Source organism: Macadamia integrifolia, unplaced genomic scaffold, assembly GCF_013358625.1.
Source record: "Macadamia integrifolia cultivar HAES 741 unplaced genomic scaffold, SCU_Mint_v3 scaffold205, whole genome shotgun sequence".
In the NCBI taxonomy this organism is placed as follows: domain Eukaryota; kingdom Viridiplantae; phylum Streptophyta; class Magnoliopsida; order Proteales; family Proteaceae; genus Macadamia; species Macadamia integrifolia.
Window position 1 is genome coordinate 453,440 of NW_024868480.1, and position 22,279 is coordinate 475,718.

The following is a 22,279-nucleotide window of genomic DNA, read 5'->3' on the forward strand; positions in this document are numbered from 1 at the left end:
GTTTCTGACATAGAGTCTGTGCTTGTGGCCAGGCCAACCCACATGTTATTAGTGTGCTGTTACAGATAACCTTTGGAATTAATTTATGGTATCAGTATAATTAAGGCTTTCAGTCCATCTTCTTTAAGGTAAACAGCTATTACTTCTTAAAATCGGTATATTTGTAGCCAATCTATGTAGTGCAAATTGATAAACAATATCTGTCACATATAAAACTTCAAACTGATGGAAGGGTCAATGACAAATGTCCAACCAGCTAGCCAACACTTAGAAGGAAAGGGGGTTTTTTTTTTTCTACTCTATCCTTGTATTGAGTGCCGCTGGCCTACTGGGTTTTAGTAGGGCTAATGGCTACACACACACGAGATAGATTCAATCCCACAACCTTCTTCCCTAGATGCCGACTTTTTATGCCAAAGCTGCACCTTCACAATGAAATTTTGACATCGCAGTACCTGGATCCTCTCCAGCTTGCCAGTGAGTTCAGCTTGCATCCAACGGTTGGGAGTGCTGAAAACACACCTCAAGTGCTTTCCAACTGTTAATATCCTTCGTTGAAAGTGACTCTACCTTCAACCACTACCCCTATATAAAGCCTTCTTTCTTTATTCTCAAACACAAAAAGAAGGCAGTTTTTTCTCACCAGCTACCAAGTGAGTAAGAAACCCATTTTTCCTTCTTAGGTTCCTTACATAGATGGAGTCATCTTTTAGTCCAGTTTCCTAGTTTTCCTTCTATTCCCTCATCTGTTAGACCATAGGTCACATCAGTGGAACTCCATTTACATTCAATAACCTTGAAATTGCCTGCCCTGAAAGACCTATGAACACCCTGCCTTATTATATTGGTGTTGCCCTTCTGGCCTTCAGTTCAGTCTGAAGGTAAAAAGAGGCCATTTTTAGGGAGGAGGGGGGTGGGGGGAGAAAAAATTATCAGAGGGATATCTATTGTTTATTATTATGTTTCATATTTCTATATCTTTTTTTTTTTATGTTTTTTTTTTTTTTATCTATAATTTTTGTTGGATATGTATGCTCATCAAACCTGGCTGCACCATCGATGTTAAACCAACAGTTTTTCCTATCTTTTGCCCCTAAAAATTTATAGATCATGTTTTTTTAGGGGGCGGGATGTTAGGATTACCTAGATCTACTAGACAATTCGATATTTTTTGTTATCAAAGGAATGTCCATTGTTTATTAGTGTTTTCCATATTTCTATATTTTTTTTCTTATGCTTTTTTTATCTGCAAATTTTTGTTGGATGTGTATGTTCATCAAACCCGACTGCACCATCAAGGTTAAACCAACCGTTTTTCCTTTCTATTGCCTCTAAAAATGTATAGATCATGTTTTTTTTTTAAAGGGGGGGGGGGGGGATGATAGTAAAGTTTCTGTTCTTTCTTTTAAAACATAGTTTAAAACTAAATCTCTTAGTCTTGGCTGGTTTTTCTTTTGTTGGACTGGAGTTATGGTGATGAATTTGATCTTCTTTTAGTAGAAGAAGCTGTTATGAAATGATTTGTGGGTTTTTTTGTTTTTTGTTTTTTTTGTTCTGAATCATTCCTGACGAATTCAGCTTCATTTCAGCGGTGAATCCAGAGGCAAGCGTCGTAGCTTAGTTGATCTTTCCTTTTTTTATTCTGGTAAGATTTCTGCAACCATCGTTTTCTTTATGATTTGAATCTCATGGGGTTGCTTCTCTATTCTTTTGCATGAAACCATCCTTTACATGCCTTTCATCCCTTCTTATCTCTGTCACTATCTCTGTGTGCCAGCAGATATGTAACTGTCGTTGTTTTGTTATGTATATGGTTACTGGTTAGCACTTAGGACCCAAAGATCTTTCTTTTTGTCTCAGCATGACGTCATCCCTTTCATACTTATAACATTTAGTGGGGCATTTAACATTGACTGTGGACAAGATTCTCGAAGGTTCTGGTCTGATCCACAAAGAAGGAATTCATCTCAGAGTTTTTTCTTAGATAAATTTCTTCTGTATGGATTAATTCTGATGATTCTCGTTCCAAAACTTGTTCCAGTCTCTTAACATCTATCGTCTCAACTTCACGGTGCAATATTTCATGCATGGTGGTTTTAAAACTGAACCGGCCATCAAGATGGAAACTCGTGAGTGAGAGAGAGAGAGAGAGAGAGAGAGAGGTGGTGATCTGGTTGAAACGCCAAGCCAGGCTGGAATCTGGATTATTTCCCCTTTTAGATCTATCATTCAACACATGGTTTTTCAGTCTCTCTCTCCCTTGAGCATTTCACAACATGGACCTAGATCTTCTCCAACGCACTAGTGCATCCATTATGCATATGATGGTTGGCAGCATCACGAAATGCGTCTTAAGTGCTTTCCAGTTATCGGTTGTGCGCTAGATTCACTGGCATGCTAGAGAAGATCTCATTTCGTAACATCTAGCGTGCATCTAGGCTTACATCCTAAGTACTTTTCAGTAATTGGATGCTTGCTGCCCTCTCAGTTAAAGAAAAAAGTATGCCAAGCCTGAGAGCTGATCAAATCCTCGTATGATGATGATCCGCATAGATGGAATTTACCTAGAAACCAACTATGTGGTGGATTCCATTTGTATAGATCAAATTTTTGTACAAGAACCCTACAATCACCAAGCCCTTAACCACCTTTGAAGTATAATAATTAACTTCCGAGGTTCATTAGCAACTAGGAAAAGCATCTAGACACACATCCTAATGCTTCCCAATTATCAGATACACACTGAATACACCGGGATGCAGGAGAGGATCTCGTTCCATTACAGACCCAGAACCTCTCCTGTCATGATTCTAAGTATCGATATCGAATCACCCGGATGCTATCAACTCTCCGAAGTGCTTTACACGCATTGATGCCTCCTGTGCATCCAGTCATGCACCCCAAGTGGTTGCCGTTACGACATAACCCATTTCTAATCGAGTTACTCGTGGTTCTGACATACATTAACTTTTGCACCTTCACAACTTTTAGTTGTTTCGTCCAATATGGATTCTCCCATTTAGTTTTTTTATCCCTACTTACCTAGATTATTTTACTCAAAAAAAAAAAAAAGATTCTCTCCTAGAAATTTAATTTCTCTAATTAGTTTTATTCTCCTGTTGAAGTTAGCTGGAGAAGTATGCCAGCAAGATTTTATTTGCCATTATCGGACTTACATATATATATATATATGAAAATCTGTAATCTTTATCTTATTTTTATTTTTCTTTCTATTTTTATAACATGTTAAGAAATCTGAAGCCCTCCTATCTTTGTCATATGAGCAGGTTAGGTTTAGGTTGGGTAGCTGAAGGGCGTTGCATGTCTAAGAAAGTAAGGCCTTCTAACCCTAATGCATCTTCTTCTTCTTTTATTTATTTTATTTTAATTATTTTTAAATTTTTATTTATTCTAAGTGAAGCATTATCCAATGCATTATCGATCACCCTTTTTTTTTTTTTTTTTCAAATTAATTATATTCCTACAACTGGAGTATTTTGATCAAATTGTTTGATCATGCAGTCAGACCATTCTAACCATGTATTTGATTTGGTGATATCACTAAAACATAAGAAAAATGTCTTTTATTGTAGTGACTATAAAAAAAATTACCACCACAATTTGTTAAGATTTGATGGAAGATACAGATTACTGCTAAATAATTACTCTGAAAGTGGTCTTTTGCTGGAAATAATATATTATTGCTAAGAATTCTAATTTAGAAAAGGTAATAATTTGTTACCATTGCTAAATATTTTATTTAAAAAAAAAAAATGGTGAATTCACTCTTTGAACACATGAAACTGTTTGATAATCATGCTACTTTTCCCAGCTAGCCCATTTATATAAAAATCATGGATAGAAATCATAGTATAAAAATTCATCGATAGAAATCATAGTATAAAAATTCATAAATAGAATTCACAACATAAAAATTTATGGACAGAATTCACATCATAAAAATTCATGGAGAGAATACTTAGTCAAAGTAGAACTTATGTTCAACAAATAGAAGTGGATGGTCTCTTGCTTAATTATTCATATATATTTATTAGTAATTTAGAATTGGAGGAGGAAAACTTTAACACTACTAAAAATGAGAATATCAGTAGAAGTTTATAAATTACCACTGCTGAACGTAATATTTCTATCCATCGTATATGTCCTACATATGGATGCAAGTGTAGTAAAATAAAACACCATTAAATGTCCCAAGATTTAGTAGTGGAAAATAGAAAATCATAATTAAACGAAAGTATTTAGCGGTCATTGTATTTTACCACCATTAAAAGTTGGTATTTTTTTTTTGGCGGTAATATATTACCACCATTATAAGTATATATGCTAGGTATGGAAATTGTGGCGGTACAATAAAACCGATGTTAAATGCCCCCCATATATGTTCTAGGTATGGATATAGTGACAGTAAACCGCCATTAAATGTCCCCCGATTTAGTAGAGAAAAATAAAAAGCAAAGGAATTGAGGAAGGGCACAACATAGGCGGAGATAGATTTTCATAAAGATTATATAAAACTTAGGAATCTAAGAGTTCTCCTTGCTTGAACCTTTTCCGCAGTTGATCAAGCCTCTGAAATCAGACTGTTTCATCCCTCTCGATTCCATCCATATCCCGAACTTGAACCTGAAATCTGAATGATCTGGAATTCTTTTTCAATTCCTCAAAACCCTACGTGCCTATTTGCTCGCCTACTCTTATAGTTCTACATAACAACCACTCTCGTTAACTTACCTACCTTTCTGAGAAGGAAAGACAGGTAGTTTCAATCCATCATCCTTGGACTAGGGACGGACGACATCAATTCCTAAGATAGGCCCTTTCCACTAACTAAGGAATGAGTTACTTATCGATTGGATTGAAGTGGGAAACCCTAGCTAATATCAGGGCATCGGAACGGCTTTCAGTGGCCCACCGCGCACTAGGGAGATTGGGCGAGAGTACGCAGCAAGCCGTGAAGCAATTAAAGGAGACGAAGGACTAGTTGGATATATACGACAACCCAAAAGAAGTGACGATGGCCTTTGCGAAGTACCACACAGTGAGAGCTATATATTAAGATGTGCAAGTGTTGCGCGACAGGGAAACCATAGTCCAAGAAAGGATAGAAAGCATTTAACAATAGTAATAATTTTTCATCACTTATATATGCTAATGTATGGAAACATTGGAGAAAAAAATTACCCCCTCTATACATCAACTTTTGGTGGTGGTCTAAATTTTTATTCAAGTGCCGGTATTGCCCTTTTTTGAAGCAGTAAAAGTGCGGTGGGTTAGATGTCGTTCTAACACAGACAAGCCCTCGAATCCACAAGATAGATAAAACAAAACAGATGCTTTTGATTAAAAACTTAAGTGTCTTACAAATGTGCCAAAGTGACTTTATATAGTTGGGTCACTTCTAAGGAACGACAAAAATGTATAAACAAACAACTAGGGTAAAAACGTAAAGAAAATAGAAAACTAGTAAAACCCTAATTTCTGCGACCACACTTCAAGGGCTCCGTTTAAGGCCCAAATAGATGAATTGGATGAATCTCTCTAGAGCGATAGTTGCCATTTCTGAATTGAGATTATGGCTTCCCTAAAACTAGCCAAGTCAAAAGATGTTGTTCTAGTAGTATTGCTGAAAATTCAAGGAGAAACAATCATTATCTTCGGCCGGACTGTGTGGCCTTCAAATGATTCAGGAACTCCTCCGAGACCCCTATATCATCTTTTCTTGTAGTGAAGCATCGTATGTTTCTCAAAACAAACAATCTTAATTTTTTCTTGTACTCTGATAAATAACCCGTTATCGAAAGTAATACACCAGGAATTTAAAATTTTGAACTGATTAACAATTAGGTTGGATTAGACAATTCATCATCAGCCAACAATTTCAAGTGGCTAGTAAACAACCCATCACAAATCCTCAGCTAGGATTTGCAAGGAAACAACCAAAAGACCTAACTCAAAGCTATTAAGCTAGTCAACTGCAAGCAATGTAGGAACTTCGAGGCAACCCGGTGTAATATTTCAGATTATAAACAAAAAGTTAGTTGGTGTTTAATAAGTCCGTTTTTCATGGGAATGTTTCCGCAATAGGAGTACTTTTTTGTAAGTTTTTGTGTTGGGGTCGCCTTGGGGAGAACCTCAACGAGAAGTGAAAACAACATGTTTGATAACTATAGAGAGAGAGAGAGAGAGAGAGAGAGAGAGAGAGAGAGAGAGAGAGAGAGAGAGAGAGAGTTCTTCATTCCTGCTTTGCAGGCCACCTTTCGGGAGTACTAAAATGGATCATTACTACTAAACATGTTTACAAAAAAGTGTCCGGAAAACACTCCACCATAGTGTGTCACCAAAGGCATCCCTTCGCTGCCGGTTTTTGACTTCAAGTGAAATGCTTGAATTGTAATTTCAATGTTTTATTCTTCACCAAATAAATCTGATGCATGAACATGACAAGATAATGACTAGAAATAAGAAACAGAAAAGAAAAAAGGACAGACAAGGATAATGATCAGAGAAATCCTCCTCCTTACGCCAATTCCTCTCTCTTCTCGAGAAAGGGGTTACGATCCTCGATCTTCATTTCTTTGTGGAGGGGTTTCTTCTTTTTCTTTCCCTTCTCTCTTCATTTGACCTCTTACCACCTCTTTTAGATAATAATGTCTTCAATATTTTAACGACCAAAGGGGATGGAGAACACATGATTTTTGAAGCCACACACTAGGGGTTAGAACCTAGAACCTTGCTAGGGAACCCAATACCAATTAAGAGTTTGAGCTCAGATTGGGTGGTCAATTTCCAATTAAGAGATTGAATCCCCAGTTTTGACTTCATATGTGGCCTTCTTTCATAGATATGGGTCCATGTCAGGTTACGAGAGTGGAAAGGTGTTAGGTAACCACCTCGCCTAGTTAACTCGGTCTTTCTACTAGATGCTGATATTTTGAATATTCTCCCCTGAGAATTTTAACAGCCCTAGGACAACATGCATGTTATGTTTGATTATGCTAGGATGACATTATGCTAAAAGAAAGATATAATGAAAATGATATATTATTCATATATGCTAATGCATGGTATGTTATGGATTTACCTTATATGGTAAAGTAAAATACCACATGAAATTATATATTCACTTATAGAAAATAATAAATCTACATTAAATGACAGAAATCTATATGAAATAATAATCGAACTGTTATTCTATGTAAAGAATGTATGCAATAATACATGGAAAGATAAATTAAATTGTTATTTTATGTGACTAGCCCATAAAATAATGCATGAAATGATGAATTCTACATTATGTTGATGGAAAAAGAAATATGATCGTGCATCGATCACAGTGGGCAAAGGGAGAGACCCCTCTGCTTAAGAATCTAATATTTGATAAACTCCCCAGACTCAGATGCAAGGACTTGGCCTTCTTTTCACATTTTTAAATTTCGGTACTTGGCAATGGTTGTTTGATCGGGTCAGGTTTGGTTTGACTTAGTTTGGTATTTGGGGAACTATTGCGATATGTTCAAGCGTCTGATTTTGCATGCGAGATATTGATAGAACCATATTTTTGAATACTGTCCAAAGATACAGAAATCGAGCACATTCTAGGATTGATTGTCATATTTTAGTAAATGAAATCAATGAGCACTTCCGGTCACTCTCTCGGCATCATTAAACAATATTGATAGATTCCCGACCTCTCTTACACTGAATCAAACTCCATGATTAATGCACAGTGGGTTAGGACGTTAGGTGGGGGTGGCTGGGTTATTGCCAAAAAATGTGATTACTATATGAAAGAGAGCATACTAGCCTTGTCCTCGCCCGTAATTCATTATTTTTAGGGGGCACAAAATTAGTTCTCTAATTTGTTTGAGGCTGTAAAACCGGTGGGTAGTGATTATGGAAGGACGCAACCCTTGAATAAGCAAGTGGGAACTGATCCCATATTTACTGTAGTAAGTGAACAATATTATATGTCAGCTCTCTAATGCTCATATTGCATTAATTCCACAAATGCTTTGTAGAAACGCTCATATTGCATTAATGTCACTAATGCTTTGTAGAAACATAAATCTATTCACGATGCAAAAACATAATGAAACAAAGAGGAAAAAAAAAAATGGAATCATAGAAGCACAACGTAAAGATATACGTGTTTCGATAAAGTGGCTACATCGATAGAGAGATGAGAGAAGTTCCACTGGCATTGAAGAAAAGGGTTACAAGCTCTCTTCCTCACACATCTTTATGTTGACAAAGAATTTTCAGCAACCCTAGTAATCCTCCATCACTAACAATTTAAACAGAAAGTAAAGAAATACAAATTTTCGAGACTATATTGAACCCTAAAAATTTTCCTCAGGGAGGCTACAACCCCTTTACAGATCATGGACCCCCCCAACTTGGTGTGTCCCAATAAATGAAGATAAGCAGCAGGTGGGCCGAATCCTCCTAGCCTTAGGCCTTTCGAGCTTTTAACGTCCCTTTGGAGGTAGCCTACAACTCAATCCATAGAATTACTAGACATCAACCTCAACATTCTCTACCTTGGCTTGGATATTGTAAAGCTCCTATGAAGGTAGTATGTTGATGTCTTCATTCTTGTACCTCCATAAAGTGTGCAACTACACCCCAAGATAAAGGGATGCATCCCTCACTCTTAGAAGTGAGTAACATTTTGTTACAATTATGTTAGTGGAAGAAGTACGTGGTCAAATGGTGGAGCTATCACATGGTGTAGTAGCTTAGTAGTGGTGTTATCACGTGTGTCAGTTAGGGAGTAGTGGTTAGTGTTGTAATTTTAATATGGTTATAGTAGAAGTTATTGAGTGTGTGTTATGTATTAGTGGTATGTGGGTTATGTAACGTGGGTGTGGTTATTTAACCGCATATTATTGGTTAGTACTCAGTTATTTAAGGAGAAGGATGAATGAACGGTGGATCATCTTGAAAACCCAATTACAACTTTGTTGTCGCAGGAGGACGCCTCAATACATCCCAACCATTTTTTTTCCTTTCCAATTCTATGTTCTTGCTATTCCAAGATAGGTACAAATCGAAGGAATTCTCCTTCATATGTGCCAGCTTGGTATCAGAGCTTGGCAATGGATCAACGAGTTGATAAACTAGAATGTGACGTAAGCACTTTGAATGAAGGACAGCAGCAAATACTCGCCAAACTCAACGAGTTGTTCGAGTGTTTACCGCCCTTCTACACCAACACGAGACTTGAAGTTGGAGAGAATTCAGGAGCCTCTCCAATAAACCACCAATTTCCCCCAGTTTCTAATGACCCACCTTCTCAGCCTAACCCATCACAACAGTCCATAGCACCCAAGCTTGTTAAGCTTGATTTCCCACGTTTTAATGGCAATGAAGACACCACCAGTTGGATTTGCCGTGTTGAGCAATTCTTTCAATTCCACCAGACTCTGGAAGAAGAAAGAGTTGCTCTTGCATCCTTCCACCTTGAGGGAGATGCTCTGCTATGGTTTCAATTGTTCAAACAAGGAGGAGATGATTTGACTTGGCCGAAGTTTTGTGAAGGAGTTCATGCCCGTTTTGGACCCAATGAATTTCAAGATTTTTTTTGGAGAACTTACCAAGTTAGAACAATTCGGTAGCCTTCGAGAGTACTAGTTGCATTTGAAAAGCTTTTATCTAATGTGGGTCCTCTATCACCTGAACGACAAATTAGCTGTTTTGTTAGTGGTTTAAAGGATGCCCTCAAAGCCGACGTTCTAGCAGGACGACCAACCACTCTTTTTGCTGCTATTGGGCTGGCGCGACTTTATGAAGCTCCAAAATTTTCTCTTCGGAGATCTAGTACTACTCTTGACAACAAGAAGAATCTTCCACCAGCTAAGGAACAACCCTCATGTCCAACAACGTTACCGATTTGTCGATTCACATCACCTGAGATGCAAGAAAGACATTCGAAGGGGTTATGCTATAATTGTAATGAGAGGTACGTACCAAGTCATCGTTGCAAAAAATTGCTCCTTATTGAAGGAAATTATGATGATGACGAGGAGGAAGATGTTGATCAAGAGGCGGTCCTACCATCGGAAGAGCAAGAAGTTGCTGAGATTTCTTTAAACGCAATTTGTGGTTTTCAGTCTCCAGAAACCATGCTTGTTAAAGGAATTCTTGGCGATGTGTCAGTTACATTATTGGTGGATACCAGAAGTGCTCATAATCTTATGAGCGATCAATTGGCGAAAAAGGTGGGGCTGACCCCAACTATAGGAGGCCGCTTTGATGTAACTGTGGCATCTGGAGAGAAGATAACAAGTGCTGGTAAGTGTTCCAACATGACATTCAACTTGCAAGGAGTCCAGTTTCATGCGGACTTCTATATTCTGCCATTACATGGCTATGAGATAGTCCTTGGTGCCCAATGGCTAAGGACTCTTGGCCCAATTCTATGGGATTTTGCCAAATTGTCAATGTCATTCAATTTTGATGGAAAAAAGGTAATTCTTAAGGGAATTACAAAACCAGCCAATAAGTTCATTGTAGGTGAACAACTTCAACGAGAAGTTAGGAAGGAAAACCCTGGTGTGCTACTTCAATTATATGCAATTGAGACTCCTCAACCTATTAATTGGATGGGGCCCCACCAATACAGTTGCAACATCTTTTAGCAAACTTTCAAGATATCTTTAAGGAACCTAAGGGATTGCCTCCACCTCGTACGCATGATCACAATATTCCTTTGGAATTTGGAAGTCGGCCTATGTATTCCAAGGCTTATCGATATCCTCATTTTCAGAAGAAGGAGATTGAAAAAATAGTGACCGAATTACTTGATACAAGGGTGATCCGACCCAGTTGCAGCCCATACTCCTCACCCGTAATTTTAGTTAAGAAGCATGATGGGTCATGGTGAATATGTGTTGACTATCGTGTTCTTAATAAAATTACCATCAAGGATCATTTTCCCATTCCGATCATTGATGAACTATTAGATGAGTTACATGGCACTCGGGTATTCTAAAAATTGGATCTTCGATCAGACTACCACCAAATTCGAGTTTCACCAGAGGATATTGTGAAGACAGCATTCCGAACGCACCATGGCCACTACGAGTTCCTTGTCGTGCCATTCGGACTCACAAACGCTCCATCAACCTTTCAATCCTTGATGAACAAGGTATTTCAAAGTTATTTAAGAAAATTCATCTTGGCTTTCTTTGATGATATACTAATATATAGTTTATCTTGGGAAGAGCATCTACAACATTTGCAAATTACCTTGTCAATTTTGAGAACTAATCAATTGTTTGTTAAGCAAAGCAAGTGTCAATTTGGCCAAGATAAAATTCATTACCTTGGTCACGTCATTTCCCATGATGGAGTGGAGGTGGAACCGGACAAGATTACCTCAATGCTTAAGTGGCCACAACCAAAAACACCTAAGGCATTGAGAGGTTTTCTTGGATTAACCGGTTACTACCGGAAATTCATTCAACACTATGGCAAGGTAGCAAGCCCACTCACCAATATGTTGAAGAAAGATGGGTTCCATTGGACACCTACAGCTATGGAGGCTTTCCAAAAATTGAAGGAACTCCTGACAAAGGCCCCGGTTCTAGTTCTACCAGATTTTACCAAGAAATTTATTGTTGAATGTGAAGCATGTGGAACAGGAATTGGGGCTGTCTTAATGCAAGAACGGCCCATCCCATATTTTAGCCAAGCACTAGGAGGGAAGAACCTGTTATTGTCTACTTATGAGAAGGAAATGTTGGCGTTGATCCTAGCGGTACAACGGTGTCATCACTATCTCCTAGGGCGACAATTCTTTGTCCGGACAGATCAAAGAAGTTTACAATATTTTTGGGGCCAGAAAATCACTTCACCAGCTCAGCAAAGGTAGTTGTATAAGCTTATGTCCTACAATTTTGTGGTGGAATACAAAAAGGGCCATGAGAATGTAGTAGCAGATGCCTTATCTAAACGAGATGAGGATAAGGATAAAGAAGAAGTTGCAGATGGGGAGTTGCATTCTTACTCACTTCCGATAGCCAATTGGGTGGAAGCCGTTAAGGACGAGGTGGCATCTGATTTGGTTCTTCAAGAGTTAGAAAACCGAATTAAGGAAGGAGAGTCAATCAGGCCTTGGGCTCTCAAAGATGGCCTTATCTATTTTAAAGATGGAGTTTATCTTGCCAAAGACTCTTCTTTAATTCAAGACATTGTGAGTCAATTCCACAGAAGTAACCATGAGGGTTACCACAAGACCATGCAACGTATTGTGGCGAACTTCTATTGGCTTGGCATAAGAGATAGAATCAAGCAAATTATCTCGGGTTGCGATACATGTCAACGCCATAAGTATGAACACACCTTTCCAGCCGGATTACTTCAACCCCTACCGATTCCTCATCGAATTTGGGAGGACATATCTATGGACTTTGTGGAGGGACTACCAACATCAAAAGGTAAATCGGTGATTTTTGTAGTGGTGGACCGTTTATCCAAATATGCTCATTTTATTCCACTATCCCACCCTTACACTGTCGTGTCCGTTGCTCAATGCTTCTTTGATCATGTTTTTAAATTACATGGCATACCTAAGTCAATTGTGTGTGACCGAGATCCTACATTTACTAGCCATTTCTGGGATGAGTTATTCTGCCTCAACGGTACTGACTTTAACTACAGTTCAACCTATCATCCCTAAACTGATGGGCAGAGTGAGGTGGTAAACCGCATAATGGCAATGTACCTGCGCTGTTTTTGTAGCTTTCACCCAAAAGAGTGGGCCAATGGTTGTCATGGGCAGAGTATTGTTACAACACGAGCTGGCACTCTTCCATCAAGAAAACTCCTTTTGAAGTCATCTACGGTCGCCCACCTCCAACCCTTCTTACTTATGTACCGGGTACTATTGCGGTGCAGTCGGTGGAGCATAAACTACTTTCACGTGATGAAAAAACTCAAGGAATTGCGAAGCACCCTCCAATTGTCCCAAGAACGAATGAAGAAATTTTATGATCGCCACCACCGTGAGAAGAATTTTGAAATAGGTGACTAGGTTTTTCTCAAACTTCAGCCCTATAGGCAACTTACTATCTCATCTCGGCGAAACATGAAGCTCTCTCCTCGATTTTATGGCCCATTTCAGATTCTATAACTAATCGGACCCGTAGCATACAAGTTACAATTGCCTGCTGATTCTCGAATCCATCCAGTTTTTCATATTTCACTCTTGAAGAAGAAACTCAGAGAAGGAGTTGAGCCTCAGTCTTCCTTACCAGTTTTGAGAGTTGAAGTCTTGCTTCCACAACCGCAGGCGGTACTTGATGAAAGTGTACACAACAAAAAGAACGAGGTCTTGATTCATTGGAGTGGCTTTCTACGACAGATGCTACGTGGGAAGTACTAGAGGATATTCAGAAGCAATTTCCTAATCTTGAAACTTGAGGATAAGTTCCATTCCAAGGAGGGAGGACTGTTACGGTTATGTTAGTGGGAGAAGTACATGCTCAAATGGTGGCGCTATCACATGGTGTAGTAGCTTAGTAGTGGCATTATCACATGTGTCAGTTAGGGAGTAGTGGTTAGTGTGGTAATTAATATGGTTATAGTAGAAGTTATTGAGTGTGTGTTATGTATTAGTGGTATGTGGGTTATGTAACGTGGGTGTGGTTATTCAACCGCATATTATTGGTTAGTACTTAGTTATTTAAGGAGAACGATGAATGAACGGTGGATCATCTTGAAAACCCAATTACAACCTTGTTGTCAGAGGAGGACGCCTCAATACGTCCCAACCATTTTTTTTCCTTTCCAATTCTATGTTCTTGCCATTTCAAGATAGGTATGTCAAGAAATCAAAGGAATTCTCCTTCATATGTACTAGATTTGAATATTTCCTTTGTGTTTCCTAGGTTAATTTTAACTGAAACAAGTTAAAAACCTCTCTCTGTCTATCATTCATTTTAACAATACCAAATTTTTGAAGGTACCACTTTGTTCAATTTTCTAAAGCTTGTCTAAATGACCACAAATCAATGCTGATATAATTAGTTGCAAAGAGGTATCTATGATTTTTTCCTGTCCATATTCGTGTTTAGCTACTAGAGTTTTCCAACTCCTCCCCCCTTAAAAAAAAAAAAAGACTATGGCTTCATCCCTTTGAAAGGTAGGTATAGTCTTCATTGATTAAGGTTTGATTGGGTCAAAGTACCTTGCGTTGACATAGTCATAAAAAACCAACCAGGTCAAGTTGGAATATCCAGCATCTTTCTCAGTATTCAGGTTTATGATTATGGTTGTGACATTCAAGAATACAGTAAGTGTATAGAATTGTCTGGGAGATTGGTGAGGGTGTACAAACTTTAGTCCCACATCGCCTAAGGGGAGGTTGCTGTGCTAGTTGAAAACCTTTAGCCTTCTTAATTTGACAAAATCCGCTTCAAAGCCTTGAGGCCCATGGACTAAGGAGGACAATATTGTGCCAGAGTTGATGGGGCCGGGATAGGGGTGTTAACCGATCGGGCAGGTCCGATTTTGGTTGGGCTTAATCGGGCTTGAAGACTTTCAAAGGCTACACCATGTCCGCCCATTTAACTAATCGGGCTTAGTTATTGAGGGCATGGTATGCTTTATATTCAGTCGGTCAGTCTCGGGCTATAATCGGGCTACCTTAATTGGGCTTTAGTCGGGCCTTAACCGGGCTACGAACATGTTTAATGTTAAACGGGATTTAACCGATTCTTAAACGGGCCCTCTTTAAAATGTGCTCTTATATTCCAGCCCACTCATGGAAGCCCAAAAAAATGATAATAAATCAATAAATGATACCAAATATAACCATTATTTAAATGGGAACATGTCTTTATTTTTTAGTTTTTACTCTTTAATTTGGGGGCTAAAATAGGTATTCTACAATCATTAAAGGGTTGGGCCAAGCCGATGCACAATAGGTCGATCTAGGTCGGATGTTATTCGGCCGGTCTCGATCGGACACCCGACGGTCCAAGAAGTAGGACTGACCAGCCGTTTGTAAACAGGCTAGGCTCAAGCCCAACACGTTTAATAAACGGTCCGGGTTGGGCTGGTCTATAAACGGTCGGTCCTTGTCGGTTTAGTCGGGTTGGGCCACCAATTGACACCACTAGGCCGGGGTGTTATAGATGATACCAGATCGCCTAGGGGGAGGTTCTTGGGCTAGTTGATAACCACGCTTCTTAACATGGCACAACACGTTTTAAAACCTTGAGGCCCATTGGTTAAATATGACAATATTGTACCAAGATTAATCGGATCGGGGCATTACAGAGGCCCATGGGTTAAAGAGAACAATATTGTGCCAAGGTTAATGGAGCCTAGGCATTACAATGGTAGTTGTTGAATAAGATTGTGCTCATGGATGCAACAAAAGTAATACTGCTTCTTAATATATATATATATATATATATATACTTCTTCTTGTTGTTGATCTTTACATCAGGTTGATTAAGGTTTATAACTATGCCAATAGTTGAATAAGATTTTGCATATTGATGCTACATTAAAACAAAATGCGGCTTGATACAACTATTTTTATTTATTAGTGAACGTAAATTTTTATTTTTATGTAATAATCAGAATGACTAACTGTGCTGAATGAACATGATATGCCATTGATGATCTCAGAGCAAACAAATAAATATGGTGGAACAAGTGTTAATCTCTCTATGTTATATAATTACCCTCGGTTAACAATTTTATAATTAATTCATGATTCTCTAACTTATTATAGAAGTCAAGATTTTAAATTGTTATAATAATCTTGGTTATAGGGGGATTCAGGCCCACATGCACTCTCAATAGGCCAGCAATTAAGAAATCATTACATGGAGGCCAATGGTAACTTCTCTATGGTATGTGAAAGTCAATATTGCATCTGTTCGCTACTTTATTAGTTTATATATTTCTGTATTTATTGGATGAATTAAAGATCTGTATTTTCATAATCATTATAAATATATGGACTATTTGGCCATGAAACCAGTAGCCAACAGAAGGATGCTTACTCTAGCTTATGCATGGTAAATGTTTCTAAAGCTTTACTTGTGCAATATAAACTAGCAACTTATAATTTCAAACAATGATTATAAGACCAAATTTCCAATGAAGAGTCCTCAACGGTTTCATAATGGATTAAACATTCAAGTTCCTCTTATAGCTTCTCAATGGTATATGAACTAGATTTAATTTGACAATGTTGAAAATTTTGTAATTATATATTAGCCAATCTAGCTTTGTCTAAAATATATACCTGATTTAATAATTAAAAAAATAATTTGGACTAGCTGTCCATGAGATACTTTAAATTAGGGGTGTCAACTGGCTAGGCTCGATCGGGCCTAGGTGGGCGTCGGAGGTCTCTTTGCTTGTGCCGTTAACTACCTATATAAGAAATTAGTCAGGCTATGTCGGGCTAGGTCGGGTTCCAAGCTTTTACCAAGCTTCTACTCATCAGGATACTCGAGTGGTATTCGGGCCTTAAATGAGATTTAATTTTCTTAGATTTTTAAAGAAAATTTAGTATATTTATTAAGTCATCAATAATTGATAAAAATACTAATCTATACCTTATTCTACCAAAAAAATAAAATATACCATATAAACGATAGGGCTAGTAGGTTAGGCTGAGTTGGGCTTGTAAACTTGTCGGGCCGGTTGGGCGTCCAACGGGCCTACACCATGCACCGTGAAGTGCCTATTTATACACATTTAATAATCGGGTTGGTCCAGGTTGAGGGATAAATGTGTCAAGCTCGATCGGGCCTATTGGTTTCGGCTTGGAATTGAGACCCATACTTTCAATAGTCCCCCAAGATACATATACACAGAAGAGAACTTATGACAAGTCAATGGCAAGTAAGAAAGATTTTGGTTATGGAACTTATATATAATATACTCGTTTCCTGTATGACCCTATTCTATGGGTATATACCATTTGATTAATTTATTCTCAACTATTTTATGTTACCATCATTAGAGAATCGACTCCTTTTTTTCCTTAGATAAATAAAATATATCATTACTAAGAGGAAAAATGATAGAATATAAAACCCCTAGGGGAAAATAACAAGAAAAATTCGAAACCAACAAAAACCAAGCAGCCTAAGGAGGGGGGAGGGGTGTCAGATGGAGGTGGGCAAATCCCATGCAACTACAATGAGCCTTTTCCTTAGGGAGTACCTTATATGGTGATAAGGGAGCACATAATGAGTAGAACTAACATAAAAAAGATGGCTTTCAAAATCATGTCAAGAGATCTAAAATTGGAAGTCCATTTACGAAGATTACGTTCCATCCAAATGTGATTGCTTGTAGCACAGAAGGCAAGCTTCCCAATGGTGCCACAAATAGTGCTTCTAGTAAAGGTCACTTAACCCAAATTCATTCTCCTAGGAAGGAAAGGATGCGATGATTGTTGGGCCAGTAGGTTGAGAGGACATGTTTCTAAATGGAAGAGGAGAAGAGAAAACTAAAAAAGAGATGGTTAGAATCTTCAATCCTTCCAGCATTGGCAGCAAGCTGAAAGGACATGGATCTATCTATAGATGAGGAAGGATTGATTTGAAGACAGTTTGAGAGTGCTTTCCAAGCAGTAAAACTACTAAGGGGGATATGGAAGTTGCACTAGACAATCTTGTACTGAGGAGCAAGGGGATTGGGTGATTTGACCAAGACCCAGGAAAAGGAAGAATTAAAGGAGCCGAAAGGCTCGAGAGACTAGATGAGTCTATCTCCTCTTCCCTGATGACTAAGAGGAATTGGGGAGGGGGGGGTGGGGAAGGGAAGAACAAATAGTAGACATAGGGGGAAGGAAGGAATAGGGGTGCCCAACAACTGTTGGAGATGATGGTCACTACAAGTCCTTGGGCGAACCAAAAGAGTAGATTACTTTGCCTCCCATTGTAGAGAAAAAGACTCCAGATGGATGCCAATTATCAAGTCAAAGGGAGATGGAGGAGCCATCATCAATGAGGGTGGAGATGGTGCTAAGGCCAAGCAATTTGACTTTTAAGGTTTTGCACTAAATCCATGAAGCATTAGGGGGGAGGGTAATAGTCCATAGTCTTTCTTGAGGAAGGAGTGAACCAAAGGTATTAGAGGCAATCTTCTAGAGGAGTTTGAGGATACTAGTGGAGTTAATATCCTGGATCTTTCTCAAACATAGCGCCTTCCTTCTTAGGGATACATAGAGGACCAGCTGATGGGGTTGAGGAATCTAGAGAAGTCACCTCCTTTCCAGAGAAAAGAGCAGAGGAAGATTCCTCCTCCTTAATGGAGGATAAGGGAAGCTCATATACATCAATCTAGTAGATTAGTAGGACTACAACACTAATCCGATGAGCTACAAGAGACCATCAAAGGGAAGAAGTATACCCTTCCAAAGTTGGAGCCTTTTCCTAATGAAATCCAACATAGGGTGCAGTGGTGGGTAGTCAACCTAGTAGAGATGAGGGAAAAGGCTAAGATATTTGATGCAGAGGGACCTAAGGGAGAACCCTTGAGTTGTAGGATATTAGCCTTGGAGTCATCAAAGACACCAGAGAGTAAGAGGTGGAATTTGAGAAGGTAGAAGATTTCAGATATTTTCTCAAAGAGGTGGAGGGAGGACATTAAGGAATTGATGGATTGAGATTAGTTTTAGAGAAGAACATGAGATCATCAACAAAAACAAGGTGGGAGATACAAACACTTTGCATGTGGGGAGGGGAGTGATGAGATGGAGGTATATAGAAGCCTGGATAGATCTAGAAAGGACCTTAAGGGCAAGGGAGAAAAGGAGGGGAGGGGAGGGGAGGGGAGGGGAGGGGAGGGGGGGGGAGGGAAACCTTGCCTAATATGAGCCGAGGTAGGGAAGAAACCACCTAAACTACCATTGATAAGGACAGAGAATTTGGGAGAAAAAAATACAAGAGTAGATCTAATGGATGAAAACAGGGGGAAAGGACATGGTCTAGAGGATCTTGGCGAATTAATCCCATCTGATGAAGTAAAAAACTTTATGGAGCATAATACTTAAGAGTGTGGCCACAGAATGAGATTTACAATCAACCCTCTCACAACTTCATGACACAAGATGATATTATTAGTTATGCTTCTTCCCGCTATAAATGTTGATTGATGTCGTTGACAGGGGTGCCAACCACTGATATAATCCTGATAGTAAGGATCTTAACAATAAATTCATAGAGAAGGTTGTTGAGGGAGATGGACCTAATATCATGCATTGCAGAAGCACCCTATTTCTTAGGGATAATACAGAGGAAGATGTGACTAGTGCCATGGATTTGGGAGGGATCCAAGAAAAGGATCAGAGAGCTTCGAAGAGGTCACTCTTGATAATGTCCCAGCAAAAAGAGGACCCATACTGTATGGAAGGATTTGAGACGGGAGTGAACCTTAGCTTACTTGGCTAGAGATTCTGACCATGAACATTCTAGATATAGTAAAGAGTCATTTGGATTTTTTAAGGGGCAATAGAGGCTCAAAAACATTGATCATGGCATGCCTTTTGTGGAAGATGGTGTTCTATAATGGGGGAATGCAATCATTAGAGGCTGGATGAGAAGCTTATTAAATATATGAGGCCACAGATAGAGAAATCTGATTGGAGAGGTCTTCAGGGAGGAGGAAGACGATGCCAAGGGTCCTAATAGGTGAAGTAGTCATACTCATAGTAGACTAGAGGTAGAGGTCACGCTTCACAGGGTGGTGTTGAGAGGCTATGGTAAGAGGATAGTCTGCTAGCCAACATAAGTAAGAAGACTTTGGAGGAGCCTCCTTCACGAGAGCAAAGGGAGGCCATCGATAGGGATGGCAGAGACAAGAAGGGTAAAAGGCAGCATCTTAAATGGAGGGGCCAATGCCAAGAATGCCGATGTTAGGAAAATGCCGAGGATGATGCCATCGAAGGATCCAAAATTAGGGGAGTCAATGACTGAGGGGGGAAAGCATCCACAGGTGGATCCTGTGAGGGAAAGGAATTGTGGAGTGAAGGAGTAGGACCTTTGGGCAAAAGAGAAGCACCCAAAGAGGAGGAATGGACATCCAAACAGATTGCGGGGCAAGGAGCCCTGACAAGGGCAGTAAGGTTAAGTAGGGGGTTTATGTGAGTCTAGGACAACAGTCGACTGGGTTGGGACTAGGATTGAGATGGGCTGGTATTGGGTTTAGGTGGGCAAGATTCTTTAAAGAGGTGAGGAAGGTTTTCGAGTGGGAAGGCAAAGGTAAGGGGAGTGGTCATTTTGTGAGGTACTGGGATGGGGCAAGAGGAAGGATGGATGTGATCGAGGTTGTAGAGGCGGAGGGCTCAATAGAATGGGTATAATGCCTGGAGGATGGGTGAGGAGAGGTCATCAATTGACCAAAAAGGGGTTGTGATCAGTTTGACAATGATCACAGAGGGGCAAAGGGAGAGCTAAAGGGCTAGCTTCTTCCATATATGAGTCTGGAAAACTGAAACGTTCAAATCAATTATGTCTATCTGTTAAAGAGAGGGAGACTAATGGATCAAGCGAAGAGCCTTTAGCCTAGGATATGCAATCCTTCGAGCCTCTAGGGAGAGGGCCTTGCAAGTTCCTACTCCATCTTCGGCCAGATCAGGGGAGGAGGGTATGCAGATCTTTTTGTAGATGAGAAATGGTGGAATTCTCGATGGGAGGAGTAGATGCCATCATCGTATAATTAGATGCTTGAGCATAACTTAGTATGGTGTCCAAACTACTTACAAGCGAGGGATTGAGGAGGAGCCCAGTCAAAGTAGACATTTTGGTGGAATATATAACCCTCTTCATCCATGATCGTCAATGACAAAGGAAGAGGGCTATCTATTGAAACATCAACGCAAATTCTTGCAAAGGGTCCAATTTATCCATGTGTTTGGTGCAAACATCAAAGTAGAGAAGAATGCCGGTGAAGGCCTAACCATACTTAAGCCTTGTGTACACTAGTAATGGAGAGGTAGATTAGGAAGGGAGATTAGAATTGAATGGAGTTATAGTCTAGCTTTTTGAACTGAGTAAATTGATCCCATAGACGGAGGGAAATGGGTCTCTTTCCCTACCAAGGACCACTTCGAGAGCACAAATTTTGTCTCCTTTATTAGAAATTTGAGGACGAAAATCTTAATGTCCAACAAGAATCTAGATAGAGTACCAGAATGCCTCCATTGCTTTTTAGGGGAAGATTTCATGACATGGAAGTGAGGTTGGCTACCGAGGAAATGACTGACGATACAATTATGCCACCTAGAGATTTTTGAGTCCAGAAAACAAGTAGGACAAAGCCCAACTTTAGTGTTTTTGACTATTGAAGAAGGGATGAAATGGAGGTAAAGGCCGTCAGAAGATGGTGAAGAGCTAGGTCGAAAAAAAGTTTCATTATTTGGGGTTAGATGAAGAAGGGGAGGTTAGGGGAGAATGGGAGGCGAGGGTGTGGAAAGGGGAGGTTGGATGGGAGGGATTGATTTTTGTGGCTGGATCCACCGAAGAGGTGGGGGCCGGGACTTCAGGCATGAATGAATAAGTCAATATTGCCTTCGTAGATATAAGTTACTTCTAACGAAAAGAGATTATAACATTTCTCTCCTACTTCTTCCTTATCTCTCTCTCTCTCTCTCTCTCTTATTCTAACAATACCAAATATTTGAAGGCACAATTTAAAAAAAAAAATTCAATTCATCGTTATGATCGATCATAAGATGTAAGGCTTATTCTCAAGCAAAATGATCTGATATGTGGTTCAATTTTCTAAGAATTTTTCTTGTCTATGTTTGCATTTAGCTTATAGAGGTCTCTACCAACCCTCACTTGCAAAAGAAGGATCTTGGCTCCACCTCCATAAGTTGTAGGAACGGTCAGCTCATGAATTATCTTCTAACTGAGTCAAAGTGGCATCTTACAGTCAGAACGCCGTATTTCTTTTAGAGAATCACCCAATTGTTCCAGAGTAACTAGAAAGAGATTTTTTAACCATAAAGAATGCAATTCAGATGTAGGATACCTATCCCGGAGTTTTCACAAGTTGACTAAGTCCATTTGGAATATCCAACATCTTGCATAGTATTTATTGAGGCTTATATCTATGGTAGTTGTTAAATAAGATTGTGCCCATGGACGCTTTAAAAATAATACTGCTTCTTAATACAATTTTTTTTTTTCTTTTTCATGTTGATTTATACATTAGTTTGATTAAAGTTTGTAACTATGGTAGTACTTTAATAAGACTATGCTCATTGACGCAAAAA

At 39.1% G+C, this 22,279-nt stretch overlaps 1 protein-coding gene across 15 annotated transcripts in view; it reads left to right on the plus strand.

Moving 5' to 3' along the window:
• The first annotated feature begins 611 nt into the window (after positions 1 to 611).
• The window catches only part of LOC122065538 (putative mediator of RNA polymerase II transcription subunit 26), a 52,309-nt gene continuing 30,641 nt past the window's right edge, over positions 612 to 22,279 (plus strand). For 7 of the 15 annotated variants that reach the window (XM_042629336.1, XM_042629341.1, XM_042629349.1 and 4 more), the window contains exons 1-4: positions 612 to 653; positions 1,590 to 1,645; positions 3,288 to 3,333; positions 15,810 to 15,890. In XM_042629336.1, coding sequence (XP_042485270.1) covers positions 3,322 to 3,333; positions 15,810 to 15,890 — 93 coding nt within the window. In that variant the 5' untranslated portion in view covers positions 612 to 653; positions 1,590 to 1,645; positions 3,288 to 3,321. Of the gene's footprint in view, positions 654 to 680; positions 882 to 1,589; positions 1,646 to 3,287; positions 3,334 to 15,809; positions 15,891 to 22,279 lie in introns of those variants that run through there. The other 8 variants (XM_042629344.1, XM_042629342.1, XM_042629346.1 and 5 more) reach the window with 2 other exon arrangements.